The 24,877-nt window shown below is 44.0% G+C and overlaps 1 protein-coding gene across 5 annotated transcripts in view; it reads left to right on the forward strand.

Annotated features, from left to right (window-relative positions):
* LOC147013613 (glycine N-methyltransferase-like) overlaps positions 1-24,877 on the forward strand; it is a 97,921-nt gene that overhangs the window by 56,465 nt on the left and 16,579 nt on the right. For all 5 annotated transcript variants that reach the window (XM_085855568.1, XM_085855567.1, XM_085855571.1 and 2 more), the window contains 4 exons: positions 558-704; positions 4,764-4,888; positions 13,121-13,231; positions 18,094-18,239. In XM_085855568.1, coding sequence (XP_085711694.1) covers positions 565-704; positions 4,764-4,888; positions 13,121-13,231; positions 18,094-18,239 — 522 coding nt within the window. In that variant the 5' untranslated portion in view covers positions 558-564. The remainder of the gene's footprint in view (positions 1-557; positions 705-4,763; positions 4,889-13,120; positions 13,232-18,093; positions 18,240-24,877) is intronic.

Raw genomic sequence — 24,877 nt, forward strand, 5'->3', positions numbered from 1 at the left:
CTTGAGTCTTGACTTTGTCGAAAGAAAAAAGAAGAAGAAAAACTGCTTGACCGCAATCGCCTCCTCACCACATTCAGTGTCGCCGGGTCGAGAGGATGAATAGGGAAGTCACAGGTGGGATGAGATGAACCGGTGCATGAGAGAAAGTAGACCTTCCTCAAAGTATTCTCTCATGGAACGAATATCAGGTGCTGTGGAGATGGTGACCCAATCCTTTTGTGAAGGGGTAGGTTGAAGACCCTGCCAGTTGGCCTGTGCAAACAGTCGTATCCTGCGCCGTTGAGGTTGCTCCGTTATAATAGCTCGAGAGATATGAGCCTTAACACAAAGTGATCAGAAGACCCAATGAGGACCTTCCTTCGGAGTTCATATTGTGTGCTCTGCTTCGCACTAATTATAATAGAAAGTTTTCAACCATAGTTAGTGTGTTAGCCTTTCACCCTCTCCTGTCTCATTCTTCCATGAGCTTTGGCCCCAATTTTCATTTTTGTTTTCACATTTGTACATATAATGAATTGCTTGAAATTGCTTCTGACAAAAATATGTCAACACTTTAGGTGAAGAATGGATCAATATGCAGATGGACACATCTTGTCCATTTGGGACTGCTTTGGCAAGAAGACAGAAGAGTCTAAAACCTGGCTGTTGGACATCTTAAGAAAACATGGCTGCAAAACTGTGCTCGATGTCGCTTGTGGTCCAGGGTAAAAATTGTTTTATTAATTACACATCATTATGTATGTATCCATTTCCAAATTGTATTGTTTGGAACATTTCAACTGTTATATATTTTATTTACTTATATTTGCAGCGTGTACTATGTTCATCCATTGCATCAGGATAAAGGTAGAACAGAATTGGAGTACAGGGGTACAGCATCAGCTGGATAGTTCCTCCTTCAGAAATGATGAAACCCACACTTATGTGCACCATAACATATGTGCTGTAAAGAATTTGAACCTGACTATCCCATATCAAGACCATGGGTTCAGATGTCAATACTTAATCGAACTGCTGTACTGAATATGTTGCATTAAGAGGGTCATGCACAGTGCAACTTATCAGACGTACTGTATTTATTTATCAGACATGTTTATTAATTATATATGCATGGGGGAGGCTGGGAGGGTTCAGGCTTTTTGTATATGGTCCGTCCGAGAGATTGTGCATGTTGTGATACAACGTCCTTCCAGTGAAGTACCAGGTCAGGTCAGGTATAGGAGCATATGCTGGAGCAGCGCATCACCGTGTCCACTTTCCGCCGATACTCCAGGGCTTCCGTCTGACCATCCCCCAGGCAGATATGCCTGATCCATCCCAACCTCCTGGATATGCCGATCAACCTGATGCAACCAGGACGGACGTGGTCGGCCCACTGGCCTCCTCCACTCATAAGACTCCCTTGCTGAGAGAATCTGGTGAGTAGCATCAGCGTCAGGAAAACGAGCCACATGTCTATACAGCCGCAGCTGATGCTCACGGACTATGCAGGTAATGAATCTCATTTGAGTCTCTCAGCAAACGCTCACTGGACACAAAGTCTGACCAGCGATAGCCAAGGATTCTCCGAAGAGAGCTGGTACCAAAGGTATTAAGTCTTTCTCTCAGATCCTTGGTGACAGTCCAAGTCTCACATCCATGCAGCAAGACTGTAAGCACCAAGGGCTTAAAGACTTTGACTTTCGTCCTCCTGCACCAACAGTGTCACACCCCATGATAGAGTCACACAACGACTCCTCAGGTCCAACCCAGATGTCTATTGATCTCTGGTGCACAACATGCGGAGACATGATTGGCACTGCCAAAGTAAGTGAATCTCGCTGTGATCTCAACATCCTCAGTAAAAACAGGTGCAGGCAAGATAGCAACATCCAAGATGTTTTTGAAAGCATGGATATTACTGTTGACACAGGAGACGCGTAATCCCAGTGGCTCCGACTCCTCATTCAGCACCCGGAGGGCTCCCAGGATATCCAGAGTCTCCGCAAAGATGACTGCATAATCTATGAAATCAGAGCCAGAGATGTTGACATTCCCAAACGATGCACCACAGTTTGATCTCTCAGACATCCTCCCCAGAATCCAGTCCAAACAAGCGCTGAAAAGTGTGGGGGCGAGTGCACACCCCTGACGAACTCCAGCAACAACTGTAAATAAGTCAGAAATGGAACGACCACATCTCACAGCACTCTCAGTACCAGAGCAGAGTTCAGAAATCAGATCGATCAGTTTTGGTGGCACTTCACGAAGACCGAGGATCCTCCAGAGGGCATCCCGATTCACTGAATCAAACGCTTTGCAGAGATCAACATAAGCTGCAAGCGGCCCCTAATGAAACTCTTGCTCAAACTGACTGGCCCAGACTGGCCCAGAGGCCCAGAGGGCATTCACTTCGGACTCCTGTCAAGAGCCCACCACCCTCTGCTCTAACTGCAGTACACCGAGGGATGGGCTTGGATGAACGCAATGCACGAATTCCCCTGTAAGCAGGACGAGAATCACTTGACCAAAGGTGATGCTCTACCCCCTCACAGATTTCTCGCACATAGGCCTCAGTGAACAGCTCAGCTCTGCCATTAAGCCTGGCCCTGTGAATCTGGTCAATGGTATCCAGTGTCCCTTGGGAGACAAAGTTCCTCTTCACTTAATAGTGGGTTCCAGGACAACGACCAGCAACGTCAATATTGTAGTCCTGAAGGCACTCCACAACTCTTCAGGACCTCCCAAATCACCCAGACGCCCCCCTCCCCCAAATCACCTCTCGGCCTGTCGACAAACTCCTCAGCTACCCTCTTATCCTTGAGCTTGACAACATCCAGCCGAGGCTGGGATGGTACCATTCTCCTAGATTTAAGCTGAAACTTCAGAGTTGCTACAACAAGCCTGTGGTTGGTGTTGAGGAACTGGGCACTACGGTAAATCCTGCAGTTCTGTAGCATCCTCCAGCAATCATGAACGAGCATATCATTTTGAAATCTCCTTTGCCATGAATCAGCCACCATGAAAGCCATGAAAGAATCAGCCATGAAAGTCCATGACTTATTGTGAAGTCAAGGAACTTCGTGCTATTCTGGTTCATAGTTCCAGACCCATGGGAACCAACACATGTCTCATAACCATCCCTATCACGGGATTGTCAGCTCAGGTCAGGCCAGATTAGATCTGTGACTTGCTTCAGGTACCATGTAAACCTGCACTAACCTGTTCCATGGTCGGGTTGTCAGCAACGAAACCGTCTCCCCCACCAAGTTTCTTGGTGAGGAGGGTGTATGATATGGACACCCAGCAGGATGAAGAACAAAACCTGTCAAAGGGCGGAGGAGCTCCTTGTGAGCCAACAACCATCCATATCTCGTGCCCATCCATATCATGTGTCTGCAAACATCCTCCTGTAGTTGGGTTACTTTTTAATAGGAGGTTGGTGGCAGGATTTGCACTCTGGCTACCATAAAACTCTTCGTTCCACAAAACATTCCAAAAGCAGAAAAAAAAAATCTGAAAACCCACTCCATGGGAGTACCTCCTGGGCAGCTTCTCTTCACAAGGCAGCTCACTGGATGATGGGATTGGGGAAAAGCCTTCGGGACCCCCAATCTTTGATGATTGGAGGGAAACCACGGGGGAACATTCCCGGGTCAGATTGCGGGAGAGTGTGTTGGGGTGATGCTGAGGTGTCATCCACCAAACGGCGGTCTCCTTGGGTTGACCGGAGGCAGTACCTTTGGGTGGGTGCCTGGAATGTCCTATCCATAACAGAGGATGATCTCTCTGTTATCATCTGAGCTCAAGCATTTGGACATCGGGATTGCAGCAATCTCTGAGGTTTGGAGACCGGATTGTGGCGAGATCATGGCGGGTGGTTACACCTACGATTTGTCTGGTCGCTTTGATGGTTACCATACCCAAGGAGTTGCTGCAGCTGTGTCCAATAAACTGACTCTAATGACAATTAAGGTAACACCGGTCAACAAGCGTATTATGAGACTAAGGATTCGTCACTCCTTGGGTGTCATTTCCCTGGTGTCTGTTTATGCTCCGACTGAGGCGAGTGATCTCACCATGAAGGACGCATTCTATGCCACACTCAAGTCTGTGGTTGATCAGTGCCCCAGGCGAGATACTCTTCTAGTCTTGGGGGATTTCAATGCATCAACTGGATCTGATAGGGATGGTTGTGAGACATGTGTTGGTCCCCATGGGTCTGGAACTGTGAACCAGAATAGCACTAAGTTCCTTGATTTTGCGAGAACTCATGGACTTAGCGTGGCTGGTTCATGGTTCCAGTTGCCACAAGCTCATCGCTGGACTTGGTATTATTTCTTGGTTGTATATTTCACAACATGAGAAGAACGTCTTAACCTTAAGTGGACCCCCCCCCTAAAACATCTCTGGATCTGCCCCCGCCATCAATCCTCTTCAATGTGAGCCCTGTTTGTCACGCACAGGCCATCAAGGCGGTACACTAGTTCTTGCTATTCCCACCAACAACCGGCTCATTGATGAACAAGTACCATCCACATAAGGCAATTTTAATTGGAAAAACAATTGGCTTATTATTACACTACTTGCATTTAGTGAATTAAAAATGAAGCCTGTTGGTGTGAAGAAGTAAAGTTAGAAATCAAACTTTTCATATTTATTTATTTTTGCCTCATGACATAATGCTTTTTCGAGTTTTATGAGTTTTAGTGCCCTTTGACCCGAGATTAAATTACGGTTGTATTTACTAGTATGCACAAAACAGACTGCAATGTCATCAACAGAACGGAGTCTGAAATGCTTGTTGAGGAGGGCTTCACCGTGCTGAGCTCAGATGCGAGTGATGCAATGATCACGACCGCGAAAAGGAATCGAGCAGCGAGGAAAGAAGCCATCTTTTCCACCTGGGGTAAGTAGCAAAATTGTGATGACCATCATGATAATGTCTGTAGAGGAATTATTAAATTGTGATGACCATCATGATAATGTCTGTAGAGGAATTATTAAATTGTGATGACCATCATGATAATTTCTGTAGAGGAATTATTAAATTGTGATGACCATCATGATAATTTCTGTAGAGGAATTATTAAATTGTGATGACCATCATGGTAATGTCTGTAGAGGAATTATTAAATTGTGATGATCATCATGATAATGTCTGTAGAGGAATTATTAAATTGTGATGACCATCATGGTAATGTCTGTGGAGGAATTATTAAATTGTGATGATCATCATGATAATGTCTGTGGAGGAATTATTAAATTGTGATGACCATCATGATAATTTCTGTAGAGGAATTATTAAATTGTGATGATCATCATGATAATGTCTGTGGAGGAATTATTAAATTGTGATGACCATCATGGTAATGTCTGTAGAGGAATTATTAAATTGTGATGATCATCATGATAATGTCTGTGGAGGAATTATTAAATTGTGATGACCATCATGGTAATATCTGTAGAGGAATTATTAAATTGTGATGATCATCATGATAATGTCTGTAGAGGAATTATTAAATTGTGATGACCATCATGGTAATGTCTGTGGAGGAATTATTAAATTGTGATGACCATCATGGTAATGTCTGTGGAGGAATTATTAAATTGTGATGACCATCATGGTAATGTCTGTAGATGAATTATTAAATTGTGATGACCATCATGATAATGTCTGTAGATGAATTATTAAATTGTGATGACCATCATGATAATGTCTGTGGAGGAATTATTAAATTGTGATGACCATCATGATAATTTCTGTAGAGGAATTATTAAATTGTGATGATCATCATGATAATGTCTGTAGAGGAATTATTAAATTGTGATGACCATCATGGTAATGTCTGTGGAGGAATTATTAAATTGTGATGATCATCATGGTAATGTCTGTAGATGAATTATTAAATTGTGATGACCATCATGATAATGTCTGTAGATGAATTATTAAATTGTGATGACCATCATGATAATGTCTGTAGATGAATTATTAAATTGTGATGACCATCATGATAATTTCTGTAGAGGAATTATTAAATTGTGATGATCATCATGATAATGTCTGTGGAGGAATTATTAAATTGTGATGACCATCATGGTAATGTCTGTGGAGGAATTATTAAATTGTGATGACCATCATGGTAATGTCTGTAGATGAATTATTAAATTGTGATGACCATCATGATAATGTCTGTAGATGAATTATTAAATTGTGATGACCATCATGGTAATTTCTGTAGAGGAATTATTAAATTGTGATGATCATCATGATAATGTCTGTGGAGGAATTATTAAATTGTGATGACCATCATGGTAATATCTGTAGAGGAATTATTAAATTGTGATGACCATCATGGTAATGTCTGTAGATGAATTATTAAATTGTGATGACCATCATGGTAATGTCTGTGGAGGAATTATTAAATTGTGATGATCATCATGATAATGTCTGTGGAGGAATTATTAAATTGTGATGACCATCATGATAATGTCTGTAGATGAATTATTAAATTGTGATGACCATCATGATAATGTCTGTGGAGGAATTATTAAATTGTGATGACCATCATGATAATTTCTGTAGAGGAATTATTAAATTGTGATGATCATCATGATAATGTCTGTAGAGGAATTATTAAATTGTGATGACCATCATGGTAATGTCTGTGGAGGAATTATTAAATTGTGATGACCATCATGGTAATGTCTGTAGATGAATTATTAAATTGTGATGACCATCATGATAATGTCTGTAGATGAATTATTAAATTGTGATGACCATCATGATAATGTCTGTAGATGAATTATTAAATTGTGATGACCATCATGATAATTTCTGTAGAGGAATTATTAAATTGTGATGATCATCATGATAATGTCTGTGGAGGAATTATTAAATTGTGATGACCATCATGGTAATATCTGTAGAGGATTTATTAAATTGTGATGACCATCATGGTAATGTCTGTAGATGAATTATTAAATTGTGATGACCATCATGGTAATGTCTGTGGAGGAATTATTAAATTGTGATGACCATCATGATAATGTCTGTAGATGAATTATTAAATTGTGATGACCATCATGGTAATGTCTCTGGAGAAATTATTAAATTGTGATGACCATCATGATAATTTCTGTAGAGGAATTATTAAATTGTGATGATCATCATGATAATGTCTGTGGAGGAATTATTAAATTGTGATGACCATCATGATAATGTCTGAGGAGGAAGTATTAAATTGTGATGACCATCATGATAATGTCTGTACAGAACCAGAACCGACTGACTGAACCACTTTCTGTGTGGAATATGGCGTCTAATGATCCCCTAGCGGAGGAGTCCAGAGTTTGATCAGGTTGAGCAGATAGAGCTTTGCAGCACCCTCATTGGTGCGGTGTCACCGTGAGAATTTTTCTAATTCCCAGCTCCTTTCCTCCAAGGCTCTCACGGTGTACGATTATTCATCCCCAATTTGTCTTGCTCCCCTGTCCTTCTCTATAGGGATTACTGGGGCGGTGAACTGGATAGATTCATCCCTGCGGATAGAATGCCCTGCGGAAATCAATAACTGGCGTCGTTTCCTTTTTAACCACCGGGTTCATTATAAAACCCAACAGGAGCATTTCCAATAACCCAATTCCTCTCTTTTAATCTCTCTGTGGACCTCTACTCTTAATTGATCCCTCTTCTACTCCCCGTGCAACCCTTACGTCCTCAAAAGTGGCCCTCCCCCTCCCCTACTCTGGCTTGTCCGGCTGCTATTTGCTCTGCCAACCTTTCCCCACTTACTTTTAATTCGGTCTTTAAGGTCGCAAGTTCGGCCGTTGATTTCTCCTGCGCAGCCTGACTGGTTCTATTTAATTACCCCACGCACTCGAAGCGAAAAGCAAGGTTAAGAGTTTGGTTCACGTCCGTCCATCGGTCTGTCTGATCAGTTTATGATTGTCAGTTTATTATCGAGGAACAACTTATTTATATTGAATGTTATATTTGGAACACGAATCGGAACGTGAATCAGAAGACAAGATTGCCGTTTCACTTACTTTAGCTCTCAATTTGTCTTGATCGCACACGTACGGAGAGTGAGATTTCCTCTTTTTTACTCCTTCTGCCTGCTTGTCAGTCAAACAAAATTGAAAATAATTCCAAACAGGAAACTTACTGTTTTTTAGGATGTTATAAAGGACACAAACAACAGGCACGAATAATTAATGTGATGTGTTCAATTGGATGATATAATAGACACTGGATAAAACGGTGGTAAAACACAGAATTAATTTATTTATACGACTTTCACCCTCTTCAAATCTATATTTAAATTAAATTATATACTTGAACACTGTAAAACACAAATCGCTTCATAATGCTGTCGGACCCCGCTCTTCACGGGGGATACTGGAAAATTCCGCGAATAGCGGGGCATTGTTTAATTGGAAAAAGGGGAGATAGGTTCTCAGCGGTTCGTGATTAATGAGGGAAAATCAAAAATTCTGTGAAAGACCGTGAAAAACCACGAATACGGAAGCACAGGGCCGCAAATGTCATAGCGGGTCGTATTTTATAAACCATGAATAAGTGAAATCAACGAATAGCGGGATAGACAGTATTTCCAAGAACCTTTGTTTTTTTTTGTGTACATTGTCGAGGCTCATATGAGAGCTAACACACAACACACAACAAGGGGGGCATGAGAGAAGAGCGGCGGGGGTGGGAAGGATAAAACAGAGGGGAACAGAGACGTTAGGAGATCTGTGGAAGTGAGAGGGATGCGGTGGGGAACATGGGGGAATACAAAATGGATATTATGGGGATTTTCAGGAAGGAAAGCAGGGAATTTGAAGGAGGTGGGTTTGGGGTGGATTAACGGGGGCAGAAAAGATCGGGGATTTGGATGAGGGACGACAAGAAGTGGTGGTGAACAGCTATTATGAAGGCCTGGAGGGAAGAATGGGATTTAACAGAGTGTGGGAGTTTATTCCAAAGGCGGGAAAAAAGAGGAATGAAAGAGTGAAGGTGAGCAGTGATTCGTGATTGTGGTAGTTTCACCAGAAGGGGATTGTTGGCACCCTGCGGAAGTATGTTGAGGTCAAATCGCAGACACAGCAGGGGGGCGGGATGGGCGAGACTGGAGAGGAGACGGTAGAAGACAGAAAGACCACCGAACTGTCTGCGGTGAGAGAGTGAGAGGCCTAAAGACTCAACCTCATCGTGGTAGATACCAATGATCCTAAATGTCTTGCTTTCCACAGCATGAAGCCGAGAAAGGTGGGAGGCAGCAGCACCATCCTGGAGGGGAGAGCAGTACTCCATCAGGCTGCGAACGAAAGCTTTGTACATGGTCAGGAGTTTAGGTGTGCCAAGGAAGGACTTTGCACAATGGAGGATTCCCATTCGGCGACTGGTTTTGGAGGCCAGGTTGGAAATGTGACTTTCCCAGGAAAGGTCATGGCAGATAGTGAGACCGAGAAGCTTGAATGAAAGGACTTCTTCCAGAGGATTGTTGAGGAAGTAGATGGAGGGTTTTCCAAACAGTCGTTTTGGAGAGACATCGTGAGAGTGTGAGATTTGTCTGGATTGAAAGACATATTCCACGTGTTGGACCAGTTTGTGATTTTATCCAGATCTGCAGTGAGCGAAGAAGCTGCTGCTTGCCGGTCTGAGGGATGACAGATGGTACAGCAGAGGGTGGAGTCATCAGCAAAGAGATAAAGAGGATTTTCCAGAGTCGGAGAGATCATTGATGAAAACCAGAAATAGAACAGGGCCCAGAACGCTGCCTTGAGGAACTCCAGACTGGACAGGAAGAGGGGATGAGAGAATTCCATCAAGGGCCACACGTTGGCTTTGACAGGAGAGGAAGTCTGTGAGCCATGAGTGGAGATGTCCTTGGACACCATAGGAAGAGAGTTTGGTGAGCAGGGCAGGGTGCCAGACCATGTCAGAAGCACACAATATGTCTTGGGATATGGCTCTGATTTCATGTCCAGCATTGAGTACCCCCATCCATTGTTGGGAGATCAGAAGCGGCATATCCAGGGTACAGTGACCTGATCTGAAACCAAATTGATGATCGGAAATCAACCCATTGGAGAAGAGGAAGGATTTCATGTCTGAAGCGATGATGGATTCCATAACCTTGCTGATGATTGGGAGAAGGCTGATTGGTCTGTAGTTGCAGGGATCTGTTTTTGCACTTTTTTATGCAGGGCAGTGATGTTTGCTGATTTCCAAGCAGATGGAAGATGACCTTGAGCAAATGAGAGAGTGAATAGAACAGAGAGAGGGTGAGCAAGAGCAGAAGAGCAGATTTTTAGGACATGTGGGCTGATGCTGTCTGGACCGGTTGCAGAATCTGAGTCGAGGTTTGACAGCAAGCTCTCCACCTTGTCAGGAGAAAGGGACACAGAGTCCAGGGACAGTTGGGTGCGACTGGGTAACGTGGGTACAGAAAGCGATGGGTTTTGGACACAATATTTCGATGCAAACACCGAGTTTAGGCATTCAGCTTTATCACGTGCGGTATCAGCAGTGTGGCCATTTGGGTTAAGGGAGGGGATGGAGGGGGAACATTCACCAGAAACAGATTTGATTAAACGCCACCAGGATTTGGAGGAGGGAGAGACATTTGAGAGTTCAGACTTGAGATGAGAAAGATGTTGTTTTCTGGCTCTCCTGAGGGTAGATACACACTTGTTCCGAGCTTTATGGAAGGAACTGAGATTGCCCTCAGTTGGATTTCCTTTTCATGAGGCAAAGGCAAGTTGTTTCAAGACAACAGCCTCACCACAAGCTTCGGTGAACCATGAAGTGAACCATACTATATACTATATATCCATATAGTGAACAGGGAACCATACTATATATCCATCCATATATAGTATGTGAGTTTGTGGCAAGTGAGAAGGTGACAAGCCAGCTGTTCCTCATCAACTGTTTCATTGGAGTGCTTGCTTGAGTGCCGAAGCCACTTGGCAAGCACTTTACAAGCTGAATACTATGGTAATGGAACACACCCCTGTTGATGGCTCCAACGGAGGATGATCGTCTGATGGAGCAGGAAGTTATTATTAGTTCAGGGTGCCAGTGATAACGCGCTTATCCTTCGGGAAGGACACCGTGGGATCTTTAACGTCCAGCCCCTTATAATGGCAGACTGGACACTCACTTTAACGTCCATCCGAGGGACAAAGATGAACACATTATATTCACGAGGATGCATATTGAAGTGATGAAGAGGCCATCGATATGGCTATGTATGATGCTGATTGTGACACAAAGCTTGGAGGTAAGGTGGATAGCAGAGGGGGTGTTGATCAGATTTATGAAAGTATTGATACTTGTATAGATTGGGCAAAAGATTGGCAGATGGAGTTTAACCTGAGCAAGTGTAAGGTGGTGGGGATGGGAAAGAACAATGAAAATAGAGATTACGTGATGTAAGGGGTAATTTGGGAGCGTGTCACACAGGAGAGGGATCTGGGGGTGGTAATAGATATAGGAGGTAAGCAGGCAGCACAATGCCAGGCAGCTACAGGTAAAGCAAAGAGGGTTTGAGGTTGTATTTGGAGGGGGATCAATTATATATCAAAAGAGGAGGTGTTAACATTGTCCAGGGATTTAGTGAGGGTCACATCAAGAATATTGTGTGCAGATTTGGTCACCACGACTCAGGAAGGACATCGATGCCACAGAGAGGTTTCAGCGCAGGGTTATGAGATTGATTCCGGGCCTAGCTAGACTCGGTTATGAGGAGCGGCTGCAGGAGACAGGGCTTTATACACTAGAAAGGAGGTGATTACGAGGTGATATGTTTGAGATGTTTAAGATAATGAAAGGTAGAGATAAAATAAGTGAAGATGAATTATTCAACAGAGCAGACAGTGATAGAACCAGGACCCAAAGCCTGAGAGTAAAGAAGAGGAGAGTTAAGACGGTAGTAAGGGAGGGGTCTTTCACTCAGAGAGTAGTTAATGCATGGAATGGTCTCCCTGGAAAGGTAGTGGCAGAAGAAACGGTAAATAAGTTTAAATTAGAATTAGATAGGTACCTCGAAGTTATGGGGATGGAGGGGTATGGGGATGTTGACAGGACGTTTCGGTTGTTTGAGCATTGATGGGTCATTGTGTACAGAGTGCTGTTGGTTGAGGGTCTCGTCAAGGGGGGTTGTGGTTGATGTTGCGTTTTCAACCAAGTCCATGCCCCCTCCCCTGATAAGAACATATATATATATATATATATATATATATATATATATATATATATATATATATATATATATATATATATATATATATATATATATATGTTTTCAAATCGATTTCTAAAAAATACAAAAACTTAAAATAAATGGATAAATAAAAAAATACACAAAAACACAAAAAATAAAATTAAAAATATATATATTTGCATTTTCTTATTTGGATCTTGTGTTGATAAATGAGTGTGGTGCTGATGTCCTACAGGCATGATGGGCTGAATGGCCTCCACCTGTGCCTGATTTCCTTGTATTTCGTTGTATTGACGCTGCGCTCCACAGTGATCAATAAAGCCTTCATATCCTAAACTGTGACTGAATGTCATCTTATTACGGTGGTCGTGTATAAGACTGCTTCAGTCACGCTAAACTTCCAGATCTTTTTTTCAACGATCTTTAAAATAATTATTTTATTAAATTTGAAGTACTGTATATACCTGAACACTGCGTGGGGTATCGTCTTCTATGAACTCTCCAGTTGCTGTTAGTTATTCCTGCATCACTTCCAGTTTGGCCATGAGACCGGCTATCACTGCCGTAAAGCATCCCGTCTCTGCTCCGGGGGAAAACATCGGTCATGGGGCATTGGTGAAACGCTCCTTCAGCTTTCTGGCAAGGGTGGACTGGATGAAGAGAACAGTTATTTGGTGCTTTCCTGTGGTGGTTCATTCTACATGATGGTTCCAAAGTTTCCAAAAAAATGTCAAAAATTTTAAGCTAAAATAAATGGTTTCTCTTGAACTCTTTGATGGGCAATCACTTAACAGTGTTGCTGCTTCGGGTCCAAATTGTGCTCCTGAAACCAATGGAATGGAATGTATGTATGTTTGTATGTTTTGAAGACTGGCTCTTCATTGGTATTTGTTTTCTTTCTCTTCCAGAGATCAAGTTGGCCAACTGGTTAACTTTACCTGAAGACATCCAGAAACCTGGCGAAGGATTTGATGCCGTCATATGCCTGGGAAACAGTCTTCCCCATATGCCATTAACAGGTGAGGGCTGTTTGTCTGTGAAATAGAAAAAAACAGAAAATGCTCTTCACCTAATTGAAGACAAGACGTAGCTTCTTCCACAGAGATTAACTGTGATATTTATTAAATTTCTTGTGTTGCTGAATTATGTAAAGTGAAATTTAAAAAAGGATTTAAAGTGAAATAAAAGATAATGGCCATCTATGCAATAAAACCAAAAAACACGATGTTTGTTTGTCGTCAACCACGATTGCTTGATAGCTTGATGGCTTCACTCAGCAAGACGTGAGTACGCCTATGAAGTAAGTATTACAACATGATTATGTCTATTAATTACGTACTGTTGGACCATGGAAAAGGCCAATAATTACAGACTGTTGGGACATGAGTACGTGTATGAATTATGTACTATTGAACCAGGAGTACAGTTATTATGACCACCAAAGGTGGGTCGAGGTTATGTTTTCTCCCCTGTTTGTCTGCTTGCTTTTCTGTCTGTTTGTTAACAGTATATCTCAAAAAGTTGTGGATGGATTCATACGAAATTTGGTGGGCAGGTTGGGTGTGTGACAAGGACGAATTGATTAGATTTTAGTGAAGATCCGAATCCGGACATGATCATTTTTAAGTGATTCTTCACCATTCAGAGATAAGGCCAAAAACGATATTTTGCACGATATCTCAAAAGGTTATGGATGGATTCGGACAAAACTTGGTGGACATGTTAGATGTGTAACAAGGAAGAATTGATTAGATTTTGGTTCAGGTCCAGATCCACATCCGGCCTATCAGTAGGATACGAAACGTAAACTTTTTGTCTCGCGGAGATATCTGCTCTTCCGAGTGCCATTATAATTTCGTACTGTTGGACCGTCAACACGTTTATTAATTCCATACTATTGTAACATGAGTACCTTTATTAATTACGCATGATCGGACTGTGAAAAACACATCAATCACACATTTACATGCATACATAACGTAGGGTTACATATTGTTGTGGGCCGGAGGTCTGGTGGCAAGAACGAGCACTCGGTGGGGGAGGTTATGTAGTCTCTCACCAGACTCTCCGGAATTGTAGGCCGTCGCTCCGGATAATTCCGTGATGTGGCGGGTCGCTGAACCGACCGTGGACGCCAATACCTCCACCACGTAGCATAGGGTCTTTTTGTCTAGAACCAATTTACCTAATTAACTATGCGGTGTCGTCTACCGGGGAACCACACCCTCGGCACGTCTTGCTCGAACCGGGTCACTCTACCGACTGCGGTAAAGTTCCAACTACCGACTACCAACTCCGGTTCGGGTGCAGTCGAGCGGAACTGCCAAAGCCGTGCCAGCGAGGATGAACGGATTATCGGGTATAAAGACCCGGCTAAAACTCAGATCCGAACCATGCTGGACCAATGAAAGAAAGGACAGAAATGAACTGGGAACATTTCTACAGTAATTTATTTTCAATAAAGAAGACACAGAGCAAGACTTATCGCAGAATATGCAAGCAAGAATTTGCAATGTTCAAGAACACTTGTACAGTTTCTACTTACAAGACAGGCCCACACACCCAGATGCACACTCAGATAATTTATTAAAAGACCCCCGCAGCCAGAGAGGGAGAGACGAGCTGGGGGTCACAGTTCTCGGTACCTGAGAGTCTTTGTGGAAAGGAGTGCTCCGTGGTGCGGCACCTGTTAATGGTCGTGCGGCTCGGTCCACGGCCGCACGCGTGGAGACCATGTCTGCGAAGGAGCCCGGGTCAAGTAGAGCGGAGTCCGAGGTGGGGATCAGGGCCCAACGCTCTCCGCTCTCAGGGTTGCTTCACTAACTCCAAGCCTTTCACTGCAAGCACTGTACGAACTCCACGACTCTCTCACTGCAACGCTCCTCGCAACCAGCACTCCTCACAACCCTCCGAACTCCAGCGCAGCCCAACAACCACCACGCTCCTCGCAACCCCACACGTAATTTATAGATCCCCCTGGGCGGGGAGAGGCCTTGGCAAAGCTGATGTTGTCGCTCAACCCGGTTGGACAGGTCCTTCATGGGGTCCGCCCTTTCTGGGCGGAATTTCAGCCATGCTGGGAAGCCCGCCCACTCCACGCGTGTGGACTCGCAAAAAAGGTACTGCACAAATATTTTGCCTCGGAAACATGAGACTCCGAGTAGGCAGCGGGTGGGTAGTGGATCGTGGTGGTTGATGGGATGGTTGTTAGATGGCTTGTTAGATGTAATAACCTAACTTAAAGAAATCGCAACACACGCCTTTCATTCTCCCACTAGACAAAAGGAAGGGGATCTGACTACACACATATTGAACGACATAACTGACTTTTGTGACATCTGTATGTTGAATGCAAATAGTTTCTAGATCCGTAACAATATGAACCATTTTATTAATTAATTAATTTATTGGTTTGTTTATCGTCATATACAAATTCAAGGCTCCTGGCCTTCTGCCTTCTCTTATATTTTTTTGTTCTTTTTTTTTTAATACAAATTATTGTTGCGGACCCGGGGTCGGGGTGAGAAGACCACGAGGAGGGGGGAAGCTACCTCAGGTTCCCACCAGACTCTCCGGAATCGCAGGCTGTCGCACACGGATAACTCCATGACACGGCGAGTCACTAATCGACTGAGAACGCCAATAACTCAACCACGTGACTTAGGGTCCTCCATCTTATGGAACCGGTTACCTAAAATGGTCACATGATCTAATTACCGGGGGAGACGCCCTCTGTACGCCTTGTTCAAACCGGATCACCTTACCGGATCAGATGCAGCCGAGCGTAACTGCCAAAGACGTACCGGCTAGAAAAACAGATTGTTGGGGGATAACATCCCGCTAAGCTAGGATACGGACCATGCTGGACCAATGAAGGAAAAGACGAACACGAGCTTGGAACATATCTATACAAAGCATTTATTTACAATTAGCGAGGAAAGGTATGTGGCACAGTGAATGGGGTTTATTGGTATGTATAGTAGGGATAGCAAGGAATTTGTGGGGTGCAACAAAAGGCAAGCAATTTACAAAAGCAGACACAGAGCAGATTTATCCCGTTATATCTTCTACAATCTTAATTTAAGCTACGACTGGCGCAATCACATACACACACACACACACACACACACACACACACACACACACACACACACACACACACACACACACACACACACACACACACAATGAAGATGAGTTAGCCAGAATGAAGGAGAGCAGATGAGAACTAATGGCCTCTCAATACCTGATGCGATCGGCCGACTGCGCAACCCAGTATACTTTAGGGGACGCTCCGCTTGAGCGATCCCACCTTAAGAGTCAGCGCGTTATCTCTTGCTTGATCACTTTGCCAGGGCTCGTGGAAATATGTGCTCCCCACTGGTCCAGAAGAACATTTGTCGCACACCAACCCTGAGTGCAGATGCAGCGACAGGCAGACAACGAGGTGCAGTGAAGAGAGGGTGGAGCAGAGAGGCGAAGAAGTGGGCGCAGTGAACAGGCAGAGACAATACCAGGCAGGGAGGTGAGAGGGAAGAGAGAGAGAGAGGGGGGAGGAGAGAGAGAGGGAGGAGAGAGAGAATGGGAGGAGAGAGAGAGAGGGAGGAGAGAGAGGGGGGTGGAGAGAGAGAGGGTGGAGAGAGAGAGGGTGGAGAGAGAGGGAGAGAGAGAGAGAGAGAGAGAGAGAGAGAGAGAGAGAGAGAGAGAGAGAGAGAGAGAGAGAGAGAGAGAGAGAGAGAGAGAGAGAGAGAGAGAGAGAGAGAGAGAGAGAGAGAGAGAGAGAGAGAGAACGAGAGAGAGAACGAGAGAGAGAACGAGAGAGAGAACGAGAGAGAGAACGAGAGAGAGAACGAGAGAGAGAACGAGAGAGAGAACGAGAGAGAGAACGAGAGAGAGAACGAGAGAGAGAACGAGAGAGAGAACGAGAGAGAGAACGAGAGAGAGAACGAGAGAGAGAACGAGAGAGAGAACGAGAGAGAGAACGAGAGAGAGAACGAGAGAGAACAGCTTCGCGATCCGCATTTTCTTAGCCCCGTGCGAAGGGTGGGGCGACGACCCGAAGTGACGCGCCCTCATCCAAGTCATTCCCTTCCATTGGATCCTGGCCCCACCCTGCCAGACTCCTGGGGCCAGAAGTGGCCTCATTCGCACATCTGTCGCGACACGGCCCGGTGTCCTACACCGAACTCTCAGGCCGTGTTCTGACGACTGGATGAGGGTCGTGTCGGTCCCGCATGCCCACTCGAGGCACCCCTGGCGAGCTGTGGTTGGTGCTGTTAACGTGCTTGGTCCGTCCCCACTCCACGTGGTCCGAGTGGCCTGGGCAATGCAGCACGTTCATTTGGTAATAAATTGCATCGATGCGGAGATGCGTGGAGGTGCGGGGAGATTTTTCCTTTGTGCGGGAGATGTTGGTGGTCGAGATGGTGAGCTTCAGTGAGCGAAGGTGGAGCAAGGTGAGACGCCATTGTAAATCGGCGCGCAGATTCGAATAAAACGGTGCGCCATGCACGTCCAGTACACTGTTGGCAGAGAGTCTCTCATCGGGTGGCTGCCTGGGTGCGGTGCTTTCTTCGATTTGCATCATGGATAAACGGAAAGGGCTGTAATGAAAATCAGGATTGAATGAAAGATAGAGATATAATTTGACCTAGCTATAAGACACACACAACGCATTTCATCCCATTAACCCATTAGCCATGAGGGGAAGGTCTAACTGCATGAAGATTAACGAGATAACTGCCTGGGGATCCCTGTATGTTGGGTGCCATTGCCTTAGTGGCATGCGGTTTTGCAGAACCACAACATTATATTTTGTGATAAAGGCATATTTTTAACAGTTTATGTACAAATGAATCAAGTCCATGAAATTTCATTTCAGATGGCCCAGATCACCTACAGCTCTACAAGATTGCTCTGAAAAATATTATCAGCATGGTCCGGCCAGGTGGGATTCTTATATTTGATCATCGTAACTTTGACTACATCCTAAAAACTGGTGAACCCATCCTCAATACCGTTTACTGTGTGAGTAACTTATAAACATACATTGCATATTTATTTGTTTATTGATAATCTCTCATACAAATCACAATAATATGAGAAAATACTGTTGTGATCATTGAATCACAGCTGTCACGTTTTTTCAAGCCACCTGAGCCACTTCCGATTCAGCAAGGGTCTCTCTCTCTCTCTCTCTCTCTCTCTCTCTCTCTCTCTCTCTCTCTCTTTCTCTCTCTCTCTCTCTCTCTCTCTCTCTCTCTCTCTCTCTCTCTCTCTCTCTCTCTCTCTCTCTCTCTCTCACTCTCTCACTCTCTCACTCTCTCACTCTCTCACTCTCTCACTCTCTCACTCTCTCACTCTCTCACTCTCTCACTCTCTCACTCTCTCACTCTCTCACTCTCTCACTCTCTCACTCTCTCACTCTCTCACTCTCTCACTCTCTCACTCTCTCACTCTCTCACTCTCTCACACACTCACCTGAAGGATGTACTGTATATAGCTATTGCTTTACATGGAGAGGAAAGTTCATTGTTAAGCAGTTTATTTCTGCTTCAGTTACTATTAGCTTGTGAAAAGTGAGATTATAATAACAGACAAGGCAAACTGTGATGGATTGTTGTTATGTGGTAGGCTGCCACAACCAACAGGTCTAAAGATTGGTTATCAGTTCATATGATATGCAAAGGTTGTTGTGATGAGGCATTTGCAGTCACGTTATGCTGAGTGTACCACAGTGTTGAATGGAAGTCAAGGATGTAAAGCTCTTTATCAGCTATCTATTAAGGGCATCTATTTATTAAGCATGTACAATTGGTTCAGTTAATTAAACAATTGTAAAGTGATCCTTTGGATGTAATGACTTCAAAACGACAACACATCTTTCAGGGAAACTTTCAAGCTGTTGTGGAAGCCAAACTCCATTTAATGATACAAACTGTCTTATTATATTGGATTGAAGTGTTCTTATTTTATACAGGAATCAAGACGAGAAGAAAAGTTGCACAATATAAGGTGGAAGGATAAACAAACCAACTCTGTCAGGCTAAGAGAACAGATGGACAAAGGACAAACTATTTCGCTGAAGGAGGGACATCATGGATAGGCAATGCAGTTATTGAGATAATCAAAGGAGTTTAGGTGGCACAGGGAAGCTGGAGGGGCGAATGATTAAAGAGTGTATAAATGTTGATGGGTAGGAATGGGAGAGGAAATTCGGTGGTGATAGGCAACCATCTTGAAAGACTGTGGAGTTGAGGATAAGAGAACAGAACCAGGGAGGTGATTTGAATGATGGCATGAGAAGTTGGACAAAATATTGGAGGTGAATCAAAAATGTAGAACTAGGGAGGATCACCTGGTATTGGTTTCTGGATGAATATCATATGGTCTCGAGGTGCTGGGTCGGGATGGAGAGCAGATGCGTTTGGAGGAGAAAGATCAGAAGAAAGCTGGTAGAAGACCATGAGGCCGTAGTCTGTCTTGGATGAGTGAGGAGGTCCAAAGACTCAATCTCTGGTACACCTACGAGTTTTCTGACCATGGATTTTGCTGCTTTCAAAGGAGGAAAAATGCAAGCCGCTGAACCCTTCCAAATGGGGAACCAAACTCTATGGTGCTTCACATGTAAAGTTTGTAGACTTATATACTTATTTGCTCATCATATTTGAGAAATAACTTCGCTCTACAAAATATTTTAGGTTCGTGACAAACATTGGATGCCTAGTTTGAGGTAAACTGTCCACGACAACTTATACATAATTGCAAGTCCATAGAGCCTCAAAAACTGCACTTCATCCAGGGGGTCTGGTCAATGAGGTTGACTGGGGGATTTCCAGAGGAGTTTCCAGAGAGACAGAAAGATCAGATATTGATATATGCTAAGGATGCTGATCTGTAGAGAGGAGCTGAGGCTGCAGCTTGACACATTCATTTGGCCGAGAGCAGAATTCTCCCACCCAAAGCCTGAACTGTACCCGGATACAAGCATGATGATCACCTGAGTTGAAGATGGGCACATGGGCAGAGTAGGCCCATGGGCAGAGTTTCCACATGTTATCGCTCAAGAAACACAGTGGGTGGGTGCCCCTATTGGCGTGGCCAGGAACCTGAATTCCAATATGCTGTGCCAGACAATTTGTGAGCTGTGTCTCACATCCGCCCAGAATTTGTGAGCGAGAACACAGAACAGATGAGGATACAACATTAAAAAAGTAACAACATAAAGAGAAGGGGGAAATGTCAACAGCAGGGTCGAGGGAGAAAATAAACGGAGACAGACAACAATAGATGTGTGGGTAAGGTTGAGGGGTAAGGGAGAATACAAGGGCTAGATAAGATGAATACAGAAACAAAATTATTTTTGGGGGGAGGGGAGGAGAGTGGTTTAATGAGTGTATAAAGGATCCTGGTTTTGGATTGGTGATGATCTCAGATGGTGCTGAACAGCTGTCTTGAATACCTGGAGGGAAGAATGAGATTGAAGAGAATGTGGAAGTTGGTTCCACAGGTGAATTTGCTGATGTAAGAGTCACATGACTGGTTTCCACAAGGAAGGGGTGCGGGAGAGCGACGCCTCACCAAGCGTCGCTATACACTCTGGGAGAGGGGTTGGAGTGAGGAGGAGGGGAGGAGTGAGAAGGGGGAGGGGGTTATGGAGTAGGTAAGCGCAAGGGGAGGGGGTTCTGGACTTGTGTTTAGTAGGGGGACTTGAGGGGCAAATAGGGGAATGGTTCTTGAATTGCATTTAAAAGTGGGACTTGTGGAGAAGGAGTGGGGGGAGGGGTAGTATGGGTTTGAACGAAATGAGGTACGTTAAAACAGCATGTTAATGCGGCATGTAGAGACCACCCAGATATGTCCATGGGGGGGAGGAGAGGGGAGGAGGTAAGTGTGAGGGGAGGGAAAGTGAATGTGGTGTCAGGGAAAGGGAAGGGAAAGCAGCATCAGGGGAGGGGAAGGGAAGGCAGTGTGAGGGGAAGGGAAGCGCAGGGTGAAAAAAACGTACCCAAACAGAAACATTTTCTTTTTAACTGCTGGGTTCTGTGTAAAACCAGGTGGGAGCATTTAAAATCCATGTTACCTACCTGGCAAAGACCTGCCTGCATGCATGCTTGCTCACACATGCAGCGACCTTTGCACCCCTCTGGTCGGCTCACTCCAAATCTGATTCGTACATGCTGCACTCTGGGAAAGCAGTTTTGAATTCAAAACTAAACTTTCAGTCCTTAACAGTCACCTTAACAGAGGGGGAGAAGTGGAGGATGATGGTGAGGAGTGGGGGATGAGAGAGAGGGGGGGGGAGAGAGAGAGAGAGAGAGAGAGAGAGAGAGAGAGAGAGAGAGAGAGAGAGAGAGAGAGAGAGAGAGAGAGAGAGAGAGAGAGAGAGAGAGAGAGAGAGAGAGAGAGAGAGAGAGATAGATAGAGATGGGATGCGAGAGTGAAGGGAGTTGAGAGTCAGGAGGGGGTGAGGGGAGGATTCCGGCAGATGTGACATGCAGTTTAATGTCCATCCAAGTGACGGCACACACAATGATGAATCGTCCTACCTGTGAAACACCGGGATAAAAGTTTATAGCAGGGTCGGGATTCGAACCCAGGCTAGACAGCTGAGCGTGAACATGCGTATCTCTCGGCTATCCTGCCATGATGTGGTGATTCATTCCTTTGTAACATCTGAAAACATTTTTTACTCATTGTAATCATCTAATTTATGTTGCCTTCCTAACTCTGGAGAAATCCCCATGGAGAACCACTCTGCAGCATCACCATGGAAGCTTGTGGAGATTAATGCTTGAAGAGTGCTCCAAGCAAGCAATTCAATGAAAGGGTTGAAGAGACTTTTGAAAATGAAACGTTCAATTTTTTCAAATGTCCTGCATCTATCTATATCGAAGTGATGGGTCGTATAATGAAAGAAGATCATACAAAAAGGGGAAACGTCAAAATAAAATTGCACCTTTTGAGCGAGTGATGCAACGCACGAGGGACCACAGGACAACGCGGGGCTAAACGCAGGTGACTCGGTCCTGAAATTTGTTCAAGTTGATCAATATATTCAGTGACACTGCAAATAGTTTTGCCAGGTATGGCCATTGCTTGGAAACGAACAACCAAGCACCTTGTATAATGCTCGCCAAGTGGTTTCAGTACTCAAGCAAGCAAGCACTCCAATGAAATGGTTGATAAGGAATGGCTGGCTTGGCAAGTGATTAGCGATCAACAATCGGTCACCATGTACACGGAGATATCTGCAATGTTCAAATTGTACAAATTAACACTTCTTTGTTTTTTTGGCAGTCGGAACTGCAGCTGCTGAGGTCATTTAAGAAGTTTAAATTTTGAAATTTGGCTTTGATTTAGAGAGTCTGTAGGTTATGGCATGTGCGGAAATGAAATATAGCCACAAACTCTGGCATTTCTGGGTGTTTATAAGCTTTGCAATGTATCCAGTGATTCGTCGGTATGATGAACAGGTATTCGATTATATCAGTGAGGAAAATGAAAAAAAACAATTTATCCTTAAGAAACTGTTGTGGCTTGTTCCAAATCGAGGCATTGTTGAGCAGGCCGAAAAAATGGTGAATTTCAGACCCCAGAGAGGGACAGCGAGGTGACCAAGGATGAACCTTGATAAAGGATAATGAAATAAAGCCGTTAATTATCTTCAAAAGAGTTGTTTAAATTAATACAAACACTCAATTGTCATGTTTGTGGGGTTGGGATGGCCAGTGATGCTCTCACACTCTCGGGATACTCTCTCTGCGCTGGGATCTGATCCTGCTGTTTTGCTTCCTGGACGTTCTGCCCTTGGGAGTCTTCCTGCTTGCTCCTGTCGTTGCTCTCCTGGTGCTCTCCCTGGAGCCAGCCCTGCAACCAAAAGCCGAGGGCATCTTCACCTCCCCCACCCCTTGATATTTCCCTCACTTGCCTGGTTTGGTGTAATTGGTTCTTGTGTGTCGTGCCGAAGAGGGATTAGTTTTTTTCCCCCTGTTGTTAAGTGTTGTGATTATTTATTACTCGCAAATACAACCCCTCACTTTGCTGACAGGTATATTAAGGGAGAGAGAGGAGGATGAGGAAGGAGAGAGAGGAGGGAGGGGAAGGAGAGAGGGGAGAGGAAGGAGGGGAGAGAGGACAGAGGGGAGACAGGGATGATGGAGGGAAAGCTAGGAGGGGGGTGAGAAAGGGGGAGATAGATAGGAGGGAAGAGTGAGGAAGAGGGAGAGGTGGGAGAGCAATGCCTCAACAACCGTTGCCATACACTGTGGGAGGGAGGGGTGTGAGAAGGGGGTGAGAGAGACAGAGAGAAGTGTAGAGGGAGAGTGCTGCTTTTTATTATGTGGGGGGAGTGATGAGGCTATATATATATATATATATATATATATATATATATATATATATATATATATATATATATATATATATATATATATATATACATACATACATATACTAGTAAAGGTGCCCGGCTTCGACGGGCATCACTGGCAACATGTGGTAAAAGACAGATAGCATGAATGTATTTTAAACAATATATTATATCATTTTTATTCATTGATTATCATTCAGGTTTTCCCCTTCGACTGTCCCGCAGTAGCTCCACTTTGATGACATTACCACATGCTTTAGTGACTACACAACGTGTACCATTCGTGAGTTCCGGAGGATCCATAGAGCGCATTAAAATTACTGGGCACCCTACTTTTAAGTGATCCAAAAGGCCAGATCAGTTTCGTGTACATATTCATCTTGTAGATTTTAGCTGGCCAGATCAGTTTCGTCTACATACTCATATCTTGTAGATTTTAGCTGATTCTGAAACTGTTAACAGCATGTCGAACGGATGGTTCTGTGATTTTCTACGGTAGTAAACAGAAGTATGACTTAAGCCTGTACGCCACAATGCGGAGACCCGATGACCTAATATTTCACAACAAACTAAAAACTCACAAAATTTGAAGATATTTTTAAATAAGCAATTTATTATAATCTATCTATATCTACAAAACTGAGAGTGTGTGTGTGTGTGTGCACGTGTGTGTGTGTGTGTGTGTGCACGTGTGTGTGTGTGTGTGTGTGTGTGTGTGTGTGTGTGTGTGTGTGTGTGTGTGTGTGTGTGTGTGTGTGTGTGTGTGTATGTGTATGGTCGTTATGCATTTCCACAAACTCCAACCGATTCCATTCAAATTCGGTACGATTATGGCTTTTGGTCCAATTTAGGTCAGTGGTTATAAGTTTTTTCCATAACACTTCCGATATTCGAAAAAATCAATAAATCGATATCCCTTATGGGATTTTCCATTCAATTCCACTCAAGTTTAAGGCCTACGGGGGACGCAAATTTCCACTTTGCCCCGGGGACTGTTTACCTCCGCTACGCCAAGCTGTTAGGGTTAGGGTTAGGGTAGCTAACCCTAACCCTAACAGCTAACCCTAACCCTAACCCTAACAGCTATTCAGGAAGTTTGCAAGAAAGCCCGGGCAACGCCGGGCTTTATTGCTATCCCGAGCTATGCCGAGCTTTACTGCTAGTATCAATTAAATATCATTTTTATCCTTCGATAATATGAATTGTTCTGTGCAGCTATAGTTGTTCTCCTGGGATCTGCACATCCATCCACGATCTATGTTCTAATGAAGTGCAGTCGGAATAATAAAAACAG

Source organism: Eptatretus burgeri, chromosome 14 (assembly GCF_056783735.1).
Source record: "Eptatretus burgeri isolate ZD-2024b chromosome 14, Ebu_testis_v1, whole genome shotgun sequence".
NCBI classification, from domain to species: domain Eukaryota; kingdom Metazoa; phylum Chordata; class Myxini; order Myxiniformes; family Myxinidae; genus Eptatretus; species Eptatretus burgeri.